General features: G+C 41.7%; 1 protein-coding gene across 18 annotated transcripts in view; it reads left to right on the top strand.

Annotated features, from left to right (window-relative positions):
• elna (elastin a) overlaps positions 1 to 3,144 on the top strand; it is a 58,889-nt gene extending 55,745 nt beyond the window's left edge. For all 18 annotated transcript variants that reach the window (XM_079271861.1, XM_079271860.1, XM_079271854.1 and 15 more), the window contains 3 exons: positions 618 to 653; positions 1,454 to 1,555; positions 1,679 to 3,144. In XM_079271861.1, coding sequence (XP_079127987.1) covers positions 618 to 653; positions 1,454 to 1,555; positions 1,679 to 1,725 — 185 coding nt within the window. In that variant the 3' untranslated portion in view covers positions 1,726 to 3,144. The remainder of the gene's footprint in view (positions 1 to 617; positions 654 to 1,453; positions 1,556 to 1,678) is intronic.
• The last annotated feature ends 21,060 nt before the right edge of the window (positions 3,145 to 24,204 follow it).

Here is a 24,204-nt window from a genome sequence, read left to right as displayed (position 1 = left end):
ACTCGTTGACATGAGAGATTGCAATCTCAAGAAATGTCCAATTAAATTAAAAAAGTCCTGCATTTCTGTGATGATATGATTCAATTTGATCTTGAAAACACATACTGTGTTTGAATAATGATGACCTGCCTTTTCCTCCTCTGAGCACCTAATTAAAGAGAGCTGAATTGGATTACTATAGACAGGGGAGGCAAATAGAAATGACATTGATGTTTAATCTAATCTTCCTCCCATTTGCAAAACACATCAGAAGATTTTTTTTCTGTTTCAGAGGACCCGTTATACAAATGGACAAAATCACAAGCGCCTTCCCTCTGCTGAGCTTCAACTAGCATTACTTTTCTGTGTCTTTTAAATGCAAAACACAGTCGGGAAAACATCACTGCGTATGCAAGTCTGGTTACTTGAAGACACTGATAGCATCTCTGGATCAGACAGCTCAGCAGATCTAAGTGACTCTCGTGTGATCTACTACTAATGTCAACTGATTTTCCTCACCACACCCTGGCCAGGATAAATACTGTATATCAAGCACTGTGACAGATCCAATGAGGTTTCATCCTGGCATTACTCTAATGGTACCATCTCATCTCTCATTTGTCTCCGGTGTTGTCTAGGTGGATATGTACCAGCCCCACTGACTCCTCAACAAGGTACCAAACACCCACCTCCTCACATCTCTCCATGCACCCAAAAACACCACATTAGAAAGTGATAATAACTGGTACATAAACTCTAGTCATAAAAGTGTCTCTTGCATCTCAACCTATTTTCCAATTTCTCTCTCTGCTCGTTGGCAACAAGTCAGTTCATTTGGATGAGATTGGAAAAGGGTGGGTTGTCACTGTGTGTGCTTGTCAGTGCAGATGGCACAGCACAACCAGTACCTTGAACTCATGATAATCTGCATTTTCCTGAACATCTGAGATTACGGACGGTGGGATTATTTCACAGAAACACGTCTGGTTTCATAGATAACTACCGTCCCCGCTTTCATCTCTCTCAGTGTCTGATGCATCGACAGCTTTCGAGGACACCTTTGTAAATGTACTATATGTATGAATGAATGAAATTGATTTCCCTCAATGGTTTGAGGGAAATCCTCCCACAGCCCAAAGTTAGTAAGTGGACCTTAAAGGGCAACATCCAGATTTTTCAGTCTGGATGTTCCCCCCTGGTTTCCATCAATAAATCCATCTGCAATTTAATACACGGCCCCTTCTGTCTTTAGTGTATAACAGCTTCTCTGGGAGGCTGGTGGTACAGTATAGTTGCTGTGTGCATGCAGTGGTCAAGCGCCACACATCCACCCGTCGTAAACTCCACTCAGCCGTAACAGCAAAGCCAGGAGACCTCTTGTGGACATGACAAGTCATTAAACATTTGTATAGCATTAGGGAATGTTTAATTAAAGTAATTAGCTGATTCATTTGTTTTTTGTGTTGTTCTGCAGCCAAAGCAGCCAAGTACGGCCCATTGCAGAGCTTCCTTGGTGGTGCAGGAGGAGGAGGAGCAGGAGGAGGAGCAGGAGGAGGAGGAGGGGGAGTCTACAGAGGTAAAGGATTGTTTACTATTGCCAGTCAGTTTGAAAAGAGCAGATGTGTGTTTGAACATGCATTATCTCCTGTGAATTCTTAGAACAGACTGAACTATACTCCTGATGTTTTTTTTGCTGCAGGTGGAGTTGCAGGATGCCGGGGCAAATTCTGTGGCAGGAGGAAGTAGAGGATCTCTTGAGATCCAGTGTGACCTCAAGACACCATGGTGCTACTGCATGATCTAGAATGTACATTTTATATGCAAACAAACCCCGTTAGAAAACATGTAAAGATGTTGGTTTTTTTTACTTACTTGACTTCATCGCCTGTTTTTATACAAACCCACCGACCCAGAATTTTGTACACGCTCCGGTGTGACGTATGTTAGCTGCAGCTTCAACTCCCCGTACTGCACCAGCCCACTTAGAATACAAAGAGTGTGTGTATGTGTCACCGTGTGTCGTTGTGCATGAATGTGCGTGTGTTTCGTGTATGGCTGTACTGTTGTGCGAAAGACTGACTGAACCATCGACTGTCAATGTGACCTATGAATGATTTCTCTTTCCACTGAGGTGAACTGTCCTCAGTGTCACAGCCCACACTGTCGCACCTCGCTGCGCAGAGCTTGTCGTCTCTCTGACATGTCAGAGGGGTTGGGTTGGTCGAGGCTCGTCCGAAAACGGAGGAAATCTGGCCAATCTCAGTGTCGTCTCCGCTGCTATTCTTAGGCCTGCTGGGTATAAAGCAGCGGGAATTGGGGCTCTGGCCAACCCATCTGCTCGCAGTAACTTTGCTGATTCTAGTTGCTATGCAGTTCAGTTTTCTCTGCATTTTTAATGTTGCCAAACTTGTGATGTATGAAGAGCAGTTTCTGCTCTGAGGAACGACATGCTGAAGACGTTACAGGATGTTTAAAAAACATGGGAAAGCCTTCCAAGTATAGATTAATACGTAACTCGGATACTACTCTGGCATTTACATGATGTATGTGTGAATGTTTCATGATGTCTCTTGACATCTGCTTCAAATGTTTAGTCTCATTGCAGCAGTTATTTACATTTATGTAACTTGTCATTACATGATTACTCGAGATTGTTTGCACCATTCTTTGACTCATAGCTTTATTGTTATCAGGAATGTGTGAACATCCTTTTCTTTTGCATTTATTCAGTGTTTAGAATTGTAATACAGAATAAGACTTTGTTTAATGGGAGAGACAAAGTGTTAATGTGAGGCATGAGCTCCCATTGTTCTTCATTTACTTGAGCTGCTTTTAAAAAGGCTTACTGACCAAAGGTGCATGAGCGCTGTTGCCAAGTGACCCCATCTCTTTCTGTAACTGTGTAGTGTATTTTGTACTAATTTGATAAACGCTGGCTTCGGTTCCTTCACTCGGTGCTGTTTAAGAAATGTCTTCGAGCCTCGCTGGGTCAGACCTTGTCTTATGTGCCAAGGGATACTCTTCATCTTTATTTAAAGCTGTTTTTATACGGAGGAACAGTGTGGTTTTGCACTTTTTATATTTCCACGACACACATGTGACTTGTTCCTGGAATCCAGCATTTATTTGCTTCATTAAATAACAAAATACAATGTGTTAAAAGATCTGGTGTTGTCCTATCTGTTTTGTTTTAGTTTTTCTTCATGAGTGCATTCCACTGCAGCAGCAGCAGCAGCAGTTTGTCCTTTGAGTTGATGAAAACCACCTGGCTCAGAGTGTCCAGAGTGGCTCATAGATCAGTTTGCTATAAGCCACATACCACAAAGCAATAATATCTCAGGTGTAAGTCTTGTTGCAACAGTTCTGCTACATCTTTTCTGTTTGTCCCACTGGGCAAAATGAATCAGGAACCATCAGATGTATTGTATTTTAAGACCAGATATGTGAAAAAGTTGGCAGAGCTCTTCATCGTAATGACAACAAACAGATTAGGGGCAGACATTTTGCCTCAGTGGTAACTTCACTGACTGTTATTGTTGTGCCAGCTGGAATTAATGAACTCATGTCGCTGTTCTCTGAAGATCTCCTGGGAGAACCACTGACCCATGATCTGCATCCTGTAGAAGTAGCTTACACTTTTGTTCCAGAAGTCTAATAACGTCCCACTTTAGAAATAGTGTCACAGCGGAACTGCAGTATAATGCTGTAATACATGTCTGTGCTAGTACATTTACCAATAATTGGGAAAACATTTGTTGGGTCTGTCCTGTTGATGTTTGTTACCATTTGATGACGTTGTGTTGCTATTATTGTGTTGTAAATATTTCTTCATCTTAAACTTTTTACTTATTCCTCCCTATTTGTTGAATTGTGTGCGTGCCTGTAGACAATCCCACATTTTTACATGTTCAGCCTCCCTCTGAAAGATTCAACTAATTTTACATTTTACAAGTCTCAGTCGCTGTCAGTGCACACTGCAGCTCATCAGCTGACATTTCAACCAATTTCACCACTTGCAGTACACTTAAACTGCTTTTATCTATTTAACATTTGAGCTGCTTTTATCTTTTACTCTTTAATTTCAAGTAAATGAAAAAAAACATTGTTTCAAAAGCTATTTTTTTATGTTTATGCTTTCCTTTTTTACAATTGAAAATATCAGTGAAATAAATAGAGGTTAAATTATGAAGCAGTTATGTGTTATTTCTAAGCCCCACACAGTGGTGTTCACTGCACTGCACTGGGTCTCTCCTCCCCGCCCCTAAAGCCACGCATTAATGAGAGCAGGGAGGGGTTCCTGGTTGGCCGGCTCGTGTCCTCCTCTCCCCGGCTCAGCTGCTTCATTGGTCAGCAGCTCTCTCGATTGAAGCACCGCAGAAACGTGCAGCCAGCCAGGAGGAAGCTGTGTGGGCCGCCGCAGGGAGGGACCGAAGCACAGCAACACACGACCCCCGAGCGGGCTGCTGTGGTGGTGGTGGTGGTCGGACACCGGTTATCTGTCGACCTGAGGTGGCTGGCTCTCTGTCGGAGCTCGGTGACGGAGAGTGAATGAGGTTGATGCTGCTCTGCTGCACCTGGAAGGACGAACGCATGGGAGAGGAGGAAGGTAAGGAGCCGCTGGCCGCGTGGGGCGGAGGGGCGGGAGAGGAAGAGGCAGCGGAACGGATGCTCCGCCGAAACTGGCACTTAGCATCATGCTTTGCACTGTTTTTCCTACTTTGTGCGTCGCTTTTCGTCAATCGCACTCAGACAACAGTGCAGCAGCATTGGTTGCATGCGCAGCGTCAGGCTCTATGTCCATACTGTGCTGCGACTGAAGACATGTTTTCTCTCGAGTTGATCATGTTTGGATGCGGCGGTCACCCTCAGGCCATGCACAGTAGTCATTTCATCTAAGATGTACACATATATTCTGCTTATAAACAGCTAGTTGCATTAATACAACTAAACCGAGGACTGTGGTGTAATGAATGCAAAATGACAGTTTCATAAGGTGCAGCTTGAAGTTATTGTCTTGCCAAACATCACTTAAAGGTGCTTCAGAGTTGAAGTGATGAGGAGCTGCAGCTCCTTTGGCAAACGCACATCTAACAGCATCAGAGATTACAATCTCCCCGCAACGATCCTCAGCTATCTCCTTCTTTGTGACGGCTATTGATTTAATTACGTCTCTCAGTAGATGATAACAAAGTTTTACCTCGATCTAATTTGTTGAGAGGATCATTAACTGAAGAAATCATTCGAGCACAATGGTTTCCGACCTGGCACCCACCATGAGTACGGGTTGTGAGATGATTAAGTATATTCATGCGACATAAAGCAATGTTCTCTTTTTTTAATTTACCTTTTCCTTATTCTGGACTTTAAAAAAAGGGAATATACAGCTTTTGGTTGAACTGGTCAGAACTAACGCAAGTGGATATTGTTATGTTTGAATAAATGTTGGAATAATTGCTCGAGAACAAGCTTTGGTACAATCATTTCTGTATCACTGTAAATATCTCTTATCTCGCCTTCGATGCAAATCCTCACTGAGGCTCCAGATATCAAACAAACAACACAGAAAATGCTTCATCATTACAGACAACATTCAATGTTAATTTTTGGTAAAAAACCGACTTAAACTTCTCCCCTAAAAGCCCCTTTGTCGCATCATAGTGACAGTAAGTGCATATTGTCACCTTCTCAACATAAATGCAGATATTATTTCAGCTTGTTTTTTTGATTGAAACTTTAAACATTATTACACTTGATCTGAACAGGTGTGGGAATCATAAGATAGGTGCACAACACAATACAGGGGATACTTCAGTACTGTGTGCAAAATATTGCAAACACGATTGTTGCCAATAGATCATGTTAGATTAGAGGTGAATTAAAAAAAGAGAACATTGCTTTATGTAGCATGAATATACTTAATCATCTCACAACCCGTACTCATGGTGGGTGCCAGGTCGGAAACCATTGTGCTCGAATGATTTCTTCAGTTAATGACATGCAAATGCACATCAGCGATTATTTTACACCCCGTCAAAGAACTGCTGTTGATTTGATGCATATTGAACCGTAAAACCCTGGACACCAGTACGCCCTGTAACCTCCGTGTCTCGTGTTTCAGCCGGAGGAAGTTTGCCCGTCTGTGCGGGATGCAAACAGAGGATCTACGATGAGCAGTACCTCCAGGCCCTCAGCAACGACTGGCACACCGTCTGCTTCAGGTCTGTTCAACTCTAAACTCGCCGCCCTCCCGCCACCACATGTTCACGTGGGTTCACAAGTCTTTCAAGGGCAGCGATGAAGTGTCTCCTTGCCCCACTGGATGAATGAATGGATGAGTGTGGAGCTGAAACAATTAGTCCATGACAGGATTGGTGACTGGACAGAAAATTAATCCACCCTTTGTTGCAATTCATCTCCCCCTCTCTCTCCCCCCTCTCTCTCTCTCTCCTCTCTCTCTCTCTCTCTCCCCCCCCTCTCTCTCTCTCTCCTCTCTCTCTCTCTCTCCTCTCTTTCTCTATTATCTCTCTACTGTCCAATAAAGGCAGAAAATGAACACATGAATAAAACAAAGTATTATAAATAATCACAAGTAAGGAGCTTTGATGAACAAACAAAACTGGTTCGTTTTAGTGAAGTTTGGCTTCAACGATTAATTGTTTTTTTCGTCTTTAGAAACCTACAGTAGCTGGTTTCAGCCTTAATTGTGAGGATTGTGTTATTTTCTTTGCCATGCATGACAGCAAATCAAGTAGCTTTTAGTTTTGTATCAAAACAAGCATTTTAAAAATGTCACCATATGATGTGGGAATTATTTTTCACTATTTTCAGTAAATTAGTTTATTAATCAAGCGATTAATCGGCAGATAAATCAAAAAAGAGAATAATCCTGTTTTCTTAAAAGACGTGGAAATTGATTTCGCTGCTAAATTCAACTGTTCTGTTCTGCTTCTGCTTAACTTCAGGCACATTTGTACCTTTTGTGCGCTCTTGGAAACGTTTCAGCAAATATCCACACAATCTTTTGTGTTTAAACTCTTCTCTCGGTCCACCTTTTTACTGTACTGGTGATATGAATACTGCTCTGCCTCCTCCTTGTCTTTTTTTGTGAAACAATCTCCTTTAATTGTGTCTTTTCTTCTTTCTCATGAGTTTTTGCTTTTGGTTGTGACTTTTCTCTTTTGGGTTTTCTCGTCTTTGAGTTAAACTCAGGTTCAAAAGCATTGTTTGAATATTGTTATTGTATCAGGCAAGAGACGTGTTCAGCTGATTTGTTTAACAACATGTGTTATTACTCCTATAACTCCTGTGACGCACCTCACCACAGAAACGATGTCTCTCACACCTGAGCAGCCTGAAAAGCTGTTTAAATAATGTTTACAAAAAACAAATACACATGGAGGCATCATCGAGCATTGACTTTGATTTCAAAGTTATCTGAGACTCTGCTCTGTCTTCCTTATCAACACATGTCAACCGTACTTTGTGCCGGTTTGTGTTTCAGTCTCCGGCAGCGTTCGCTCTACATCTCAGCAGCTATAGATCGATGGGATTGAAAAAGCTCATTTGAAAGAGTGAGCGTGTGAATGTTGAAATTGTTTACAAGTTGCCTTCAGTTTGTTCTCAGTTGGATTTCTGATGAATTGTTCTGCAGCACGTTGTGTGTGTGTGTGTGTGTGTGTGTGTGGGCAGTGAGACTTCATGTGTTTCTGTGTGAAAGATTTGGATTTCAACCAGGATGTTGATTTTAACATTGAGCACAAATCGTGTCTGTTGTTGAACTGATCTTGAGATCAGATCACTTGAGATTAGATATTATTTAATTATTATACATTGCTGTTATAACCCTGGCCTTCAAGCTTAGTAGCTGACCCAGTCGTCACATTTTGAGACTCTTAAAGAACTTCTCATGATGGGATTTACACATGTACAGATTAAATCTAGATTCTCCAGTTGCTTCACAGTCTCTCTGTAAGTTTCACGAGGAGCTCTCACCTTATGGTTGTCTTTGACTGTTAGTATGTATGCTACATGTGTGTCCTCCCGACCGGACTCTAAAAACTGAGTCACTCAATCGTCAGATCAATACAGCCGCCTCAGTTCATATGACACGATGCATTTGAGAACATGAATGTAAAGAGATTCACAGATGGAGGAGACACACTAATGGCCATTGATTCGACACTCCAAACTGAAATTTGAGACTTCCGCTTTTCATGAGATTTTAGATTCTTATATTGGTTATTTGGAAGCATAAAGTATCACACAAACATTTTTCACCACTGGAATTTCCCTTTATTAAAAGAAAACAAATATTTAGAAACTTAAATACAAAATAAATAAGCAGAAACTGAGACTGTTTATTCTGTTGTTTGATGCATTCTCTCTCTCACAATGTGATACCAGGACACTGCAGCAAAAACATGACCAAGCTCTATGACTGATCAATTCAGCGCTGATAATCTCATTAAGATGAGTCAGGAGTAATTCACTTTGAAAGTGGGCCCGTTTTTACAAGGCTCCTGTATTATTAATAGGACACAGTTGTTGATGTTGCTGCAGCTTTCGTTTTGATCTTTTGTAATATCTCCACCTCTTTCTCTCCGTCTCTCACATCTATTGTAGAGGCAACTTTGTTTCTGACAAACAGGAGATCAAACAACTTCTTGTCGAGGAGTTCTGACTGAAACATTTAGTTATTTGCCTCACAACACTCAAAAATAACCGTAGTTCCTGAAAAGATATGGCTGGTCCTGAGGGGCTTGCAGGTTACAGAGGGTCTTCCTGACTCCACACTGAGTGTCAAGTGACATCACTTGAGGCGGTTTATCAGTACAGTGTGTCTAACATTAGCCACATGAGCTAATATTTGTTGGTGATGCATTATGGCCAACGTTAGCTCGCCACAACACATTCAGTCATAGTTTACGAACATCTTGTCGAGCTGTACCCGACAATGGGGATTTTTAAATGCAAAATCGAACGACAGCAAGAACCGCCGCTACCAAACCTCTGCCCCTTATATGTCCTGGACTCGGACAGGCCAAACACAACCGTTTATCCACATTCGTGGTGCCGCATGGGGGTGACATGCTGTTATTGGTCGATGTCGTCTAAGAGGCGGCTCCGGGGGTGCCTGTTGTTGTAGAATCCAATTAACATGAGACATGCTAACTTTAGGGTTTAGAGCAGCGGTTCTCAAACTTTTTCTGTCGCGCCCCACTTTGGAGGAAGAAAAATGTTCATGCCCCACCGCCCCAACAAAATTGTAACAAAATGGTCTTATGTTGAATTTTTATTGAAACATTTTGTGACTCCTCCGTCTGTGCTTTTTCAAATAATAGAATAAAGAAAATTGCAATCACTTTTAAGTAAACCAGATTGCTCCATCAGACAAAAACAAATAAAATGTGCAATCACTTTGTTCGAACAATGCAAATAAAGTTATATCTGTGCAAAAAAGAACGACAATTTGGCAAAAAAAATAGCTGCTTGCAATTGGCTGCAATTAACCTGTTTTGCACCAAACATCTTTTCAAGATAACAATAAAGTGCAACCTGTGAAAAACTAAACAAAACAAGTTTCATACTATCCGCAGATAGTTTTCAGACATAAAGCACAGACTGGTCTCTCCTCATCTCCTGCCGCGTTCACTGTGAAACCCAGAGCAAGATCGTCATCATATGTTCTTCTTGGCTGCTTGCTGTTCGTCTCGGATGCATCGCTTGCGGTTGCTTTTCTGTTCCCGCCAAATGTCTCTTCATTTGGAACACTAAGCCACACATGTGAGTCGCCAAGGATCATGGCCGCGCAAGGATCATGGCCGCGCATGCACAAGCGTAACCTGTTAACGGCGTAACGTAAACATTTACACGAAAGTACAGGCATTTCGCCATGTATTTATTAATTACCGTACTTTAAATATATATATATATATATATATATATATATATATATATATATATATAAAAAAGTAAGGCGACTCTTTTATTTAAATGTTTTTGAAAAGCTCCATCTGCATCGTCAACGTCACACCTCCTTTCACTCCGTTAATGTGAGCCGGCAGATTGCTATGTGGAAAACTCACCTCTCAATGTGTCGTTAATGATTTCCCCCGGCTGGATGTCTGAATGGGAAATCTGAGCAGGCTATCTTCTATTCTGTGTCGTGCGTGTGCGTGTGTGCGTGTGTGTGTGTGTGTGTGTTGATGAGATGGCTGGCTGCCTCAGCGTGGATGAAGAATTGCCTCAGTGGGGTGTCTTTTTTAGGAGTGTATGCATTTTTGCATTTCTCTCTTATTGGAGTGCATTTATGTGTGTGAACTCATTTCCCACCTTTTTTGTTTGTTTGCATTTGTATGCACTTTGTACTTTGACATGAAATAAAAGCACTACTTTGCATTTCGTTGCAACCGGACCATCATTAGGTGCAAACCTGAGCGTGGTGCCGGCTTCCTCAAACTCCTTTTGAGCTGTCGGATATCATCCTGCAGCTTTCAGCCCTTCTGTGGCACAACACACACCAGAACAGTTTAATTAGTGTGAGCAACAAAATCTGTTAAAAAAAAAAGAAAAGAAACAGAGTTGTAGTCTCCTAGAAAGTGTTGCATCCTCCTAGAAATCATCCAGATTTCTCTCTACCTCCCACACCGTGTCTAAAAATAATCGGGAATCTTTCTTTGACCCAGATCCAAATCCTCGGGGAGGAGCAGGATTGTCATAGAAAAGGAGGATTTAAGACGACTACGCCAGTCAGACAAGACTTCCGTGGAGAATTGACTAGTGGGACTGAGAAACGGCGCTTAAATCCAAACTAAAAATATCTAACTGCAGGGCCCGCTGCTGCAATAGAGCACTACTCCAGTGAAGAGGAAGTGGAGACGATAATAGCAGAGGGGAAGGCGAAATTAAAGTGCTCAGAGTGCTGTTTGAAGACTGCAGGGTCCCGAGGGTGGAGAGAGAAATACTCGCTGTATATACAGCAGCCTTCACGGGAACGTGTTCTAACTGAGATCTGTTTTTACATCCTCGGACTTCTGTTCGTCCCGAAGCTCAACTGTAACTGCAAACACCACAGTTTCCTCTTCATTAGGAACGCTGCCGTACCGTTTAGTTATTGTGAGAGCGTGAGTGTCTTTTGTCAGGTATTTTAACATGTGAGCTCTCACAGAACTACGTGAAAAAGATGTTTGTCTTTGACCTTTGACATGGTGTATCCAGTCATCTCTTGTATTTGAGTTTTGAAGTCGTGGTAATCTGTGATGTTCTTGCCCGTTTCACACAAATATAATTAAAAACCAGTTTTGACAACATTTTGCATTTTGTCGAAATCTCTGGCACAGTAAAAACTGACTGCGACACTGGAACAGTGGTTTGTTTATAATGAACAGAAGAAGAAAGGAGCAGTAAACATGACCTGAAAATAATCCACAGTGGTTTTGAACGACTCTTCTGTGTAGTGTAGTGAAACAACCATCTCACAGATTGGAGCAACACCCCAGATGGTGGCATATCATGTAAATATCAACAAGAAAAAAGTCCCAGACTCTTTCGCTCAGAGGATTTTTATCCCAAAAAGAAGACGGGACACAGATGGGACAGGAAACACAAACAGTCAGACAGTCAAACCCACAGGTTAGACGAACGCAACGCCTGTTGTAAACATCCATCGCAGCGCAGCCTACAGGCCGACTTCCTGCTTCACACTTTTCCTTTGCAACGAGTCATTTTACCAACATGCATTCACTTTTGGTTTCATTTCTAAAAAACATGAACAATGGTTCTGTTATACTCAAGTGTCCCAGTAAACCGTGACAGTGTGACAGTGGGGCTAAATGCACAACACCAGGACCCTGAAACTAAAGCAGCTACATGAAATTCAGCTGTTTTTCATTTTATAATTTACTCCTGGGCTTTTCCTTCTGTGACGTGTGTAAATAGACCAACAATATATGAATACAAGTTGCAGGTAATCACTTTTTTTGTGCCAAAAAACCCCCAAAAGTCTTGATCCAAATTTTAGATCCTTGTTTTTGCTTCAAATTTGCCACGCCTCCTTTAATCGTATGTTCCTTTACAGTTCTGCAGTGTGACTAAAAACCCGCTTCTCTGTTCAATTAAACAGTGATTCAAAATTGTAATTTATTTATTCATTCAATATTTGTGAAAAGGCTCTCCAGATGCCTCTCAGTGAGGGCTCTCATCGGGGAGCTCCTGGGTGAGTCTTATTGCCTTCAATGTGGATTTGAGGGAATTCATTTAAAGCAGCTCTTGATATTTGAGGAAAGACACGACGTTAGAAGGCGTGTTGCGTCGTTATGATAGGACTCTGGAGACAGTCACAACCTCTCGTTGCCTCGTGGGAACGAGGAATAAGAGGATTCCTGGTCCTTTGCTTATTAGCATGATGAGCCTTTTGGTTTCATGTTTTTCATTCACTGTGTGGAATTTGCATTTTATTATTATTTCATTGCTAAATTAATTTCTCCATGATTGTCTGTAGCTATACTGATAAGAATAGCTTTAGAAATGTGCATTAAACCAGGTAAAGCTCTGATCGAGGTGTGCTTGATTTTGACTCTGAATACTCGACCCGTGCTGCAGTCTCTCTGCAGCACAGTGCAGCATCGTCCTGCTCCCAATGAAACTACTTCTGCTTCCCAAAGGATGACAAGGGCTTGTGCTTCGTCAGCACTTCAGCTGACAACCTCTTATTTTAAAGTATGCACGTACTGATACATGTATTGTTTTCTGATTTGTTTGGTGATAGATTCATACTCATGTGCTCCCATTTTCGACGCGGCTGTTGTGAAAAGACAGTTGAAACTGTTCACCTCCTTTTCTTAAGGACGAGCTGGCACAAAGCTTGCTGATCCTCCACCGCCACCATGTGCTGTAGGACACGTCTCTGCCTCCATCTGTCCCTCTGTCACCCTGACTCACGTCTGAACGAGCAACATTCCTGCCGCCGTCTAAATAAAAGATAAAGATCACTAAATAATTACAGCCAGAATCATGCGTAGATGTAGCAAAGTCTCAGCTGCGCCATGTCTTTCCTTGCAGCTCTCTGAAGCAGTGAATTCTGGCTCAGAAACAGACATGAAGGGCTGCAGTGACTCAGCTGTTTCTACCTGCAGATGAAGTCTGCCCGGTGACAGAAGCTGCAGGACACGATGGACGATTCTATTTGTCGGATAGTTTACTGAGCTGAGTGAATGGAAAATAAATCTTCATGCAGGACCTCGATACTGAACTCTTGACAGTATTGATGGTTCCGCGATGTTAATGACGCGAGACTTACTGTTTCAGCTTCTCACATGTGAGGATTTGATGCTTTTCTTTATGATATATCACATATGATATTAAAGAGAAATGTCTCTGGGCTTCGTAACTGAATCTGAATGCATCACCTGAAATTATGGCAGGCCCAAAAAGTTGCATAAACATATACGTTTTTGAATAAGGACCCCTTCAATTTGGTTATTAAATAAGCTTGTCAGAGCTCTCTCGCGGACAAACTATGTGACATATATTTATCTGTATACATGTATTAGACATTGGTGTACTTTTATATTGATTTGCAGATATATGCAATAATACCAATATATAGTGTGTATATTAGTGGTAAGTTGATATCAGCTGATTTACTGCCTTTGCCAAATTATCAGCAAGGCTCCTCTGTGTCCAGATGTCTGAGGATGTTCGGATCAATCTGAGCAGTTGGGTCGGTGACGCTGATAGAAGTGTAGACGATATCTGACTCAGCTGGTTTGTGAACAGACGGGTTGCAGCCAGAATGAGACTTTTTGTTTTTGTATCTGTGAGTTCAACTTATGTGATGATAACTGTCGTGTTATTGAACAAAACACCTCAGCTCCTGTGAGGAGGTTGGCAGATTAAATGAGTTGAGAGGAGGTGGAAAGGGTTTAAAAGATGATGCATAAAAGCAACATGTGATTTGAAGAACAGTACATGAAATAAGGAGTTGACATTACCAGGGTGGTTCTAATAAGGATTTAAAAAGAAGAAGAAATGGCCATGGGAGGGGCAGAGGACAGGAAATAGTTGATGGAGAATCATGACCCCTCTGTGCAGCTGCACTGAGAGGAAGTGGAGGAAGGGAGACAGAGACAGAGAGAGTCACTGATGGTTGTGACAGCGAGGCTGGTCGAGCATCAGAGCTGCTGACATGAGTCTGTCTTCTGACCGTCAAAACAAGAGCGTCGCTCCCGCGGGTGACATGTCAGCAAAGGACCGACGCAGCGAAAAGCAAGTCAGAAAGTAAGTGGACCAGTGGAAGTACGTGGCTGGATGTTTGTTGAGTTTCTAGTTTGAGGAGGATGTTACTCAGACCTCATAGATTTAAGGTTTTTTGGGGGGTAATTTTTGCTGTTTATAGAGGGAGAGAGAGAGGGGTGAGACATGCCACAAAGGTCTCTGGGCCCGAACCGATCCCGGGACGTTACAGTTATGTTATGGCATGCTGTCACTGACTGAGTGAAACTTTTAACAAAAAGAGCTTAACTCATGGTCAACTTACCTGCTTGTTCCTGGGCTTTTGACCGTATCACACGGTCTTCTTCCGTAGATGGAGTTTGCTTTGTGGCTATGTAGAATTATAAACGTTCAAACTTTCCGTTCGTCTGAGCACTTTTATGACTTTTAGTCTCTTTTTTGTCTCTTTGTCCGTTTTGCAGTCTGTTGAATAAGACTGCCGCAATTATTGTCATTATCGATTATTCAGACTATTTTCTTGGTTAATTGAGAAATGGTTTGGTCTGTAAAACAAGGTGACGTCTTCAAATGTCTTGTTCGTTCGACAAAAACCAAGAATATGAAATGTATTACACTGTACATGACCTTTGATTGTGCTACTGTGTGACATGCTACAATATGTTCGACCAAGGAAAGAAGCAAACTCTCACATTTGAGAATTTCAGAGCCATCAGACAGGTTCAGCATTGTTCAAATCAATTGAAATAGTTGCCAATTACTTTATTTTTTTGATCAACTAATCAATGAATTGACGAATAGCCGAAGCTCTATTGAATTTAATATAGAGGAAAATGAGATTATGGCAAATTTTTCCAAGTTCTATGCTGATGTGCACTGTTTTTTTTTATCAAACTAACAAAACTTTTTCAAACACTTTTGAAGCTTAAATTGTTTTATTATTTCTTAATATAGAAGTTGCAAAGAATGATCATTATTTACTAATCTATAAAACATTAAATGTGCTCGAACAAGGTTCTATAAAATACCAAAAGCACAAAACGTCATCATTCAGTGTTTGAATTGCGCACCGTGTGAAACCTACAGTATCTTGTACTGTACAGAGTCCGTTAGAAGGATGTAGAGACTGAAAGGTGTCCCTCTGTGGGTTGAGATGATTTACTCGTTTCTCTTTAGGTTGTCTCTCACTTCTCTCATGGCGCAGCACACATCAGTCACACTTCTGTCTCTGGAGGCAAAGACCCGTATTTCTTTGTGACTTCCCTCTTTTGTCAAAGCGAGACAGTGAATCAAACCCTGCTGTCCTGCATGTGACGGACATTGTGTGTGTTGTGGACTTTATTATTATCATTGAATGCTTCTGTCCTGTCACCGGACTTATGCGTGTGTTCCTGTGAGTCAAAATACTGAAGGGTGACTCTGCAAGTTTATTTATACTTGTGTAAATATGTACAAACTGTATAAATATATTAGGTCATGTGATTCTGACCTGGTTCACTGGTTATGTCCTTTTAATATCTTTGGTTTTTGCCACGGCAATTTAGAACATTATTGAATATCTTTTTTCTTTATTTGTTTTGTTTTTATTTTCCTCTGTGTAGCACTTTGAGCTGCATTGTATGCATGAAAGGTGCTATATAAATAAAATGTATTGCTATTATTATTATTTGGCCATACACTGTTAGCTTTTAATGATATTCTCCTTTTCCACTCATCCAGTGACACTTTGCGCTGTGTCTGCACCAAGAACTCCTCGTCCTCCTCGCCGTAGCGTCACCAGGGTTCATACCTGCTGATAACGTTTTCAGAGAGGAGAGAGGAGTCGGCCTGTGTGTTGGGACTTTTTGATTAATCGCCTGCTCCCGAGCTTCAACCTTTGACTCTCACTTCGGTACTTTAATCACACTTTCAAAAAATTCAATTTGGTCCCGTTTGCAGCAGATAAACTCCAGACGTAAACCCTGTATGTGAAGAAAGGAGGATTAACGCCCTCATTTCCTCTCCATCCTGTGAGTCCTGTCACTTTTCTATTGACCTTGGTCGTTTCATAGGAAGTATTTGTCACTTTAAGATACTTTATCATCGAATGGATTTTGCTCAATTAGTTGACATGATGATGGCACCTTCAGGACTTCTCTGTTGGCTTAAAAGTTAAGCATTAAAGGTCATTCCTGAATTCCACTCGGCTGAACTTTTGCCGGAACACAAAGCGACGTCGTCCAGCTACTAGTGCTGCTTTGGCCAATCGAAAGCAGACGTTCCTGGCACATCATTTTGTAAAATGAATGCTGTATTTCTACCATTTACCTTGCGATCGTCATGATGAACGATAAAACAGCAGCTGTTGTGATAACTGCCCTGTGAGTGTCTTGGATCAGGCGCCACTGCTGATTGGTTTAGATGTTGGATCGACAACGTGATGTTTCATATAAACTTTAGATTTTATTTGGGGAGGAATTGATGATATTATTTGGACTGTAATGGTGGCCGATGGTGACTTTCACCAGTCAGAGATGCTGAATACATTCAGAAACTTACAAATATTAAATATAGTTCTTAAAGACTGAATACTATCTGATAGTTCCAGTCTACAGTATCATCAAGTTTTCAGTTTCACTAAACCTTTGCTGACAAGTGGGGTGTGTGGATTCTTAAAATGTCGGTAAAAATACCTGACGAATTAAAAATGAGAATTATTGTTTTGTATTTCTTTGTTATCAGGAGTTGATAAGCCGAACCATGAAGCCTGTCTGATGATTATTATTATTTATATTTAATTCCTTCAGCCTGAACTGACTCACTGCGCTGTTTTCACTTCATGTATTCGTTTCCTCAGTTTGTGTTTAAGCTGTTGGAGACACCCTGAACTACTCTGTTTAAGAGACCCGATGATGAACAGGAGCTCCGCTGTCTCTCCTGAATCCTGCTGAAACACTCATCATGGTTCCCAGAGTTCGCCGAATTATCATTTCCTCTCAGTGGAACAAGTGAGACGACCGTGCTGACAATCAGTCGGTCAGGGCGGCTTAACGGTCACAAAGGGAACTGCTGCGATGCTCGTCGTTCACTCGCAGTCTGCCAGGGCTCCGGTTTACCAGCTAAATGGACCACAGGGCCACAGATAAAGAGATTGTCTCCCACAGCGCAGAGCCAAAGCTACTGAGGGCGCAACTATAGCCGCCCAACCTGCTCTCCTCTGCTGTGTTTCAGTTATTTAATGTAGTGAAAACAAAGTCCTCGAGGGGTTAACGCAGGTCTAAAAGCTGCTGTGTTTGCAGCTTGTGTTTGACAAGGTCAAGGGAATAGGCTGAAGCCTGATTGGCTGAGGGACTTCCTGGTAGAGAAACCACCCAACGGAGAGCAATGTAGGGGTTATCATGTGGTGGTGAGGTAATGCTTCTTTTTTTATGTGAAAGGGTGACATCATCGCTATGGCATTCTGTGTTGCCATGGAGAAGGAGGAGGGTAGGAGAGTGGGGGGATGAAATTAGGGGAACAAAAAAGTGGGCGTGAGAACGGGATAAATGTGTCCTTGAGTGTGTGTGTGTGTGTGTGTGTGTGTGTGTGTGTGTGTGTGTGTGTGTGTGTGTGTGAGAGAGAGAATCAAACCAAACGTCTTAAGCAGTCTTCAATGTAATAGGTAGATTTTGTTTGTTAGTGTGCAAACACTCACACGCACACACACACACATTGGTACGTTCATCCCCGTCCCCGTGTGGGAATCCTTTGGTTTTCATTGAGCAGTGAAAATCTTGGCACTGGACCAGGAATCTCTATCTATTTATGTCTCCTCTGAGGGAAAAGAGAGGGGTCTCCCCCAGACAGTCTTTCACCCGTCTGTCTGTGTGTGTGTGTGTGTGTGTGTGTGTGTGTGTGTGTGTGTCCATCCCTTTATCCCACAACCCCCTCATCTCTTTTCCAGAGGTTGTATTTTCTCTTTGTCTGGGAGGATTTCAGCTTAGCCTGCAAGTAAAGTAACACCAGCTGAGTACTCTGTCATGGATCAGACACGTTTATTTGTCTCGGTTCGCTCGACATTTATTGCCTGACTTTCCTGATTTTACCGGAAGGCCCAGCGGACCGGTGTATCGACTTATTGATCAGAAGTACTCAAAAGCGTTTCTGCTTTCTTTGCAGATAGAAATGTGATGGATGTACTTCTGAGCTTGGCTAAAATGATCGAAGGTTTAATTATTAATGAGGACGTGCACATGTGTGCATGCGTGTGTTGGGGGGGTGTTTGAGAGGTGTGGCTCCTCGTGAATCTTTCAGCTCTGCATCTGTCAGTAATGAACCTGCTCACACCTCCACCAGAACACACACACTGTTTCCTTTTGACTCCTCCTGCTTCCTGTAGCGGCGTTAGCCCACACGTCATTTAATGACCTGTGGTTACATGTACACACACACACACACACACACACAACATAACATGCTGACCAGAGCTGGATGGTCAGCTTGATTTGTCTTGTATTTATTTCACTGGGTGGCATTTGAGTGTTTATCTTGAACGACATCACACTGAGATCCGAGAATATAAAATACAAGTTTGCATATAGTAGCTTCACTGCTTTGTTCAGTTTAGAACTGCAACAATTAGTGAACTAATCGTAAAAAATTGTGAAACAAATGGCAAATAGTCCTAACTTTTAGATCCCAAATGTAAAGATTTGCAAATGTAGGGAATGTCTTTGTCTTTTGGACTGTTAATGAAGCAAACTAGACATTTTAGGATGTCACTTTGGGCTTTTTTTCACAATCCTTTTGACATTTTACACAGGTTTTTTTAACAGTTAATCAATGAACAAATAATTGCAAGACTATTTGACAATAAATTAATCAAATAAATGATGGTTAATTGCAGCCCTGGTTTAGATATGGACTATATGGTACTAGAGATATGTGGCAGGAAATAACAATAGTGCATCTTAGTACCATTTAGTTGATCAGCTGCAGGACAGACTCAAGCATGCTAAACCACGAAGCTCTGCATGCTTCACCAACAAACGACTGAATTTAACCTTGATTAATAATTAATTGTCTATCTGCATATCTGCCATTTAACATGCGCGTATGTGTGTGTTTCTTTGTGACCTCTGCTTTGCCGGGTTCATTTTGATAGGCAGTTAACTGTAGGCCTACAACTAACAATTCATTGTATTGTTGATTAATCTGCCCATTACTTTCCATTATAAACTGAAACGATGAATACATTGTCAAAATAGCTGCAGAATAATTGTTTCAGTTTTAGTATAAACGCACATCAACAAATTAAATAACTACATATGATATATTTGTATGTATATGCTCAATCGTGACATACTGTATGTTAATGCAGATGAGACATTTTTCTACTTTGTTAAGGCCCCTGTAAGTCATCATTTCTCCTTCAGTGTATTTACTCCACCCCTTCAGCAGTTCAGCCCCTCGGGGAATTTGATTTCATTCATTCATTCAGACCTGATGACGCTCATTCACATCAACTGGGACAAATGAATCATGTTAGGTATTGACCTGGGTCAGGCCGGCAGCATGATAAATAGGATGCACAGTCATTCAAAAACATATTAGATCATGGAACTGTCCAATGAGACCATCTCACTGGGAATAATAAACATGAATTATAGTAGACGAATACAATGCAGCATATGGTTAATTCATCTGGCATGCCATGATTGAAAAAAAACATTATTTTAATCCTACAAACACAGACTCACTAAACGACTACATTTTTTTAAGGTGTCAAGTCCACATATTGAGAATCGCAAAAAATGTCTTGTTAAGTATCTCAGAACCCTTCAGATTCACAGTGTCTTGTGAATTAATTGTGACATAACTCAGCTGGAGTCACATGTTAGCAAACACAAACACAGGAAGGTTAGAGGCTTTCTCCGCTTGACCTGGAAAAAGGAATTTATTTCTCTCTCAGACACTTTTAGCTCATTCCATCAGGGATTTGAGCAGGGGGGGGGGACAGGTCCAGATTTGCTAACTCGTCTCCCTCGTTCTCATCCTCTCTGTTATTGGTTGTTTGCTGACCCTCAGGGGGGATCCAGCTGGTTTTCATAGCTTCTGAAATCTGCTTTGCTGCCTCTCACGTGTTCATGGGACTTATTTATGTCTGAGCATCCTGCCTTTTGTTTGTCTTTTGACTTTTATGTCCTTGGTCACTGCGTCTTAAATCAATCAAACGCTCTGGGTATTCAGTCTTTATTGTCCTTACATTAGTCTTTTCTCATACTCTCTTACAGATTTTTTTCCAACTCATTCATTTCTTTGCTAAAGGGCCTGTAATATTTATTAGATTTCACAGTAAGGTGTAAAATAGCGTGTGTGAGCTAGAGAGACTCCTAAGCTTTGTGTTCAGCTAGATTTTCGGAGCATCATGACAGAGTGGGCAAAGACCCTCTGAGTCTTTCACACTGATAATCCTCTTACACGTCCGTGCCGATGCACACACAAACACAGTCGCATAAAAACGCCCAAATGTGAGCACGAACACACATTGACACACTAACTGGGAAAAAAACATTTTTGATTATGGTGGTGGGATTTTATATGTTCATTGAAGTTTTGAGCGTTGCTGCCTGTCTCCTCCACCTCTGAGATAAGATTCTTGTCCTGAAGGCAGAAATTTGGCGTCTACATCTTGGAGTCACTAATGTATTCAGTCATATCAGTAATACTCTGCTGCCACTCCCAGCTCTGCTCCGAGAGGTTTTACTACCAAGGAACTGAACCTCAGAGCTCAAAGATCACTCCTCCCTACATGTGTGTGTGTGTGTGTATGTGTGTGTGTGTGTGTGTGTGTGCGAACACGTCTATGTGCACCTGTGTGTCCTCCCCAGATGTGACTTTGCCCCAGCAGGGGTTTGCAGGATGGGTGTGTGCAGTGAAAGGCAGCTATTGAGTGGCAGAGAGCCGAGGCAGCTGAGTAGCTCGGTGCTGCGGACGTCTTCTGAAAGCCTTGACCCACTTCCGAGTCTCCTCCTCCCCCCATGCTGCTCACCCAAACACGCTGCATACGGAAGCAGCTCTGCCACAATCTGCCGAGCTGCAGTGAAGCTCCGCATGCAGACGCTGGGCAGAGTGGGTGTGCCTGTCTGTCTGATAAATAAATTGTATGCGTGGGTCTGCATGTGGTCTGCATGTGCTGCAAGGTTACATACGTGTTTCACAGAAGGTGCAACACCTCTGGCAAAGTCAAAGTGAGGTGCTGCATCCGTGTCTTTTTGTGCCTGAGAAAGATAAAATGGAGCGGAGTCATATAACTGCACAGCTTCGGGGTCACATTTCAGCCATTTCATTTCACAACAGTGTGGCGCGTGTAGGGCTGCAACTAACGACTGTTACATTATTGATTCATCAGCAGATTATGTTCTCAACTAATAGAACAATTGTTTGGTCCATTAAATGTCAGAAATCGGCCAAAAACTATTTTCCATAAGCCCAAAGTGACTTCTATCGTCAAATATGACAACGAAAATAAGTAAATCACAAAAAGAAACATTTTGCTTGAAAAACCGATCAATTGATGACCACAAAGCTACTGATTCATTTTATTTTTGCAGCCCGACGTGTGTGTGTAAAATTAAATAATACAAGGACAAAATATGCATTGTAATCAACATATTATTATTACTGTTAATGCTGAGGCATTAAAAGAAGTATGACATCGGCAAACGAACGCCACATCAGAGCCAGACACCAAGAACTCAGCAATGTCAATAAAATGAAGAAATTTGAATGATATGTAAATGTAAACAGCACATTGGGATGAGATGAGGGACAAAGTGAATTATTCTGCTCCAGCCTCTGAAGCCATGCACACTCCTTCATATTTTCAGAGCAAACAGTGCTGGTTTTAAGCTGCCATGAGCTGGGAGGCCAGACAGCTGGCTGATGGGAGGGAAGCTCCACTGGGAAGGAGTGGGGACACTCACTTTGTCATGGCCGTTATACACCGGACGGATTTACACAGATTGCAAGCACGCAGATGCAAGTGCACCAACTCGCACATACAGAAATGCTTTTACCATCAGCGAAGGGATTAGCACACATTTAGATTTATGACCCCATGCAGAGCAAATGTCTCCACTGATCCACATCAACGAATGCATGAGGCTGTGTTTACAAACAAGGCGTAATGAAAATGAACACACAAAGACACATTTACTGGTCAAGGGAAGATTAATAATATGCTACCTGGATGATCCTGGTGTGTCAGATGGGCCTGAGTCACGTGAGATTGTTGACTGCCTCTTCCTTTTGATTAGAATTATCATACATCACCAGGAAATAAAGTGTACTCACCGTTTTTTTTATCACCGTTTTGAATAACAAACCCGCCTTTGCAGAAGACTTTGTTTGCTTATTTGCATTGTCACTGGACTAAATGCGTGTTTGTTATAGCCTCCCCTCAGCCCTGTCACCATGTTGTCACCCTCTGTCTGTCTCCGACTCTTTGTCATCCGACCTTCACTCTGTCAGCGTCTCATGCCTATCGGGCTGACATCACTCTGGACAGACCAGACAGAGCTCTACGGGAGAATATGTCTGATGCTCAGACTGCCCGTTCACAAAGTACCGGTATATTGAAAACAGGTTCAATGTTAGAGTAGCAAAACATGTCATGCTGCTGTCTGCCCTGTGCAGGTTTTTAAAAATGTAATTTCTCCTTTTCTTTTTTATTAAGTTGTACTGTGATTTCAACACATGAGAGGCACTTTTTGGAAGGAAATAACACAAGATTCAACTTCATTGTCATTGCACCGAGTACAGGTAGCCTTATGAGACAACGACATGCACTATAATGTGTCCACCGCCCGGGGATAAGAATGGAAGTCTTGATATGGAAGCATGATATCTCTACACCAGTGGTGCCACATGAATAAAAATAACACCGCAGCCATATGACATTGGACATTTCTTCCATGTTTCAAAAGAGGATGAAATTGTTTTCGCGACATCAATTTGTGGATACGGCATTGGACGCTGTAAACATCTTTGTACATCCTACAAACGTTGATACAAGACGCAGTGGTTATATAACGTTATCGTTACTACAACAATTGATATTTGGTGGGACACATCCTGCTGTTAAGTTTGTTTTCCGCCCTGAAAGTGAAGCTATAGCAAGATAAGCTAACTGGCCCATATTCAGCGTTTGGTTGTACTTAGCTTCACCCTCTCGTGTCACTTGTGGTTGAAAAAAGACAAGATGGCAACGACCAAAATGCAGTACTTTCAAACGGCAGTCCACAAGCTGGTGGGTGATATCATGGTGCCTGTACGTCCACTTCTTATATTCAGTTCATGGTCTAAACAAACGTCAAGGATATGTAGATTCATATAAGTTAGACTTTTTATACCGAAGGATGTTGGTTGATGAAATATTTGTACATGGCACAGACAGCACTAAAAAGCTTGTTGCCATTACTGTGTTTTCTTTGGTCCAGTCATAGTTGGTCACAGTGTTTTGTTGTGATCTCTCATTTGTCTGTTCCACCTCATGGTGGTGTGTGGTAGATCCACAAAGGGATTATTATCACCGTGAAAACTATAATTTGAGGCCCTGCATGGTGTCATTAGAAGAGTCAAGTGCAACATCATGTTCTGTCAACACAATAACATTTTAAAGTACCTGGAGGTCTGACCTGCTGATTCAGGGACATACTGATAATGTCGGACACTCTGTTTCCAGCTTTTTCTGCAAATGTAGAAATACACTGTATATACAAATACAATAATAATTGATATTAATCATGATTGTAAATTACTTATTTCACAGACAGTTGATTTTCATTATCAATTCAATGTTTAGTCATTTATCGAGCAAATTTGCAAAATATATTTTGGCTCCAGCTTTTCAATACATCCCTCTGAGTTCTGGTGACCTTATGATGTTCACTTTTTTTTTTTTGGCATAAAAAGATGTTAATTAATTGCTCAACTGCTCGTGTATCTCTTCTTCTGTCAGGTGCTGTGAGTGCAGCG

Source organism: Melanostigma gelatinosum, assembly GCF_949748355.1.
Source record: "Melanostigma gelatinosum genome assembly, chromosome: 7".
NCBI classification, from domain to species: Eukaryota; Metazoa; Chordata; class Actinopteri; order Perciformes; family Zoarcidae; genus Melanostigma; species Melanostigma gelatinosum.
This window is presented reverse-complemented; position numbering and strand designations above follow the sequence as displayed.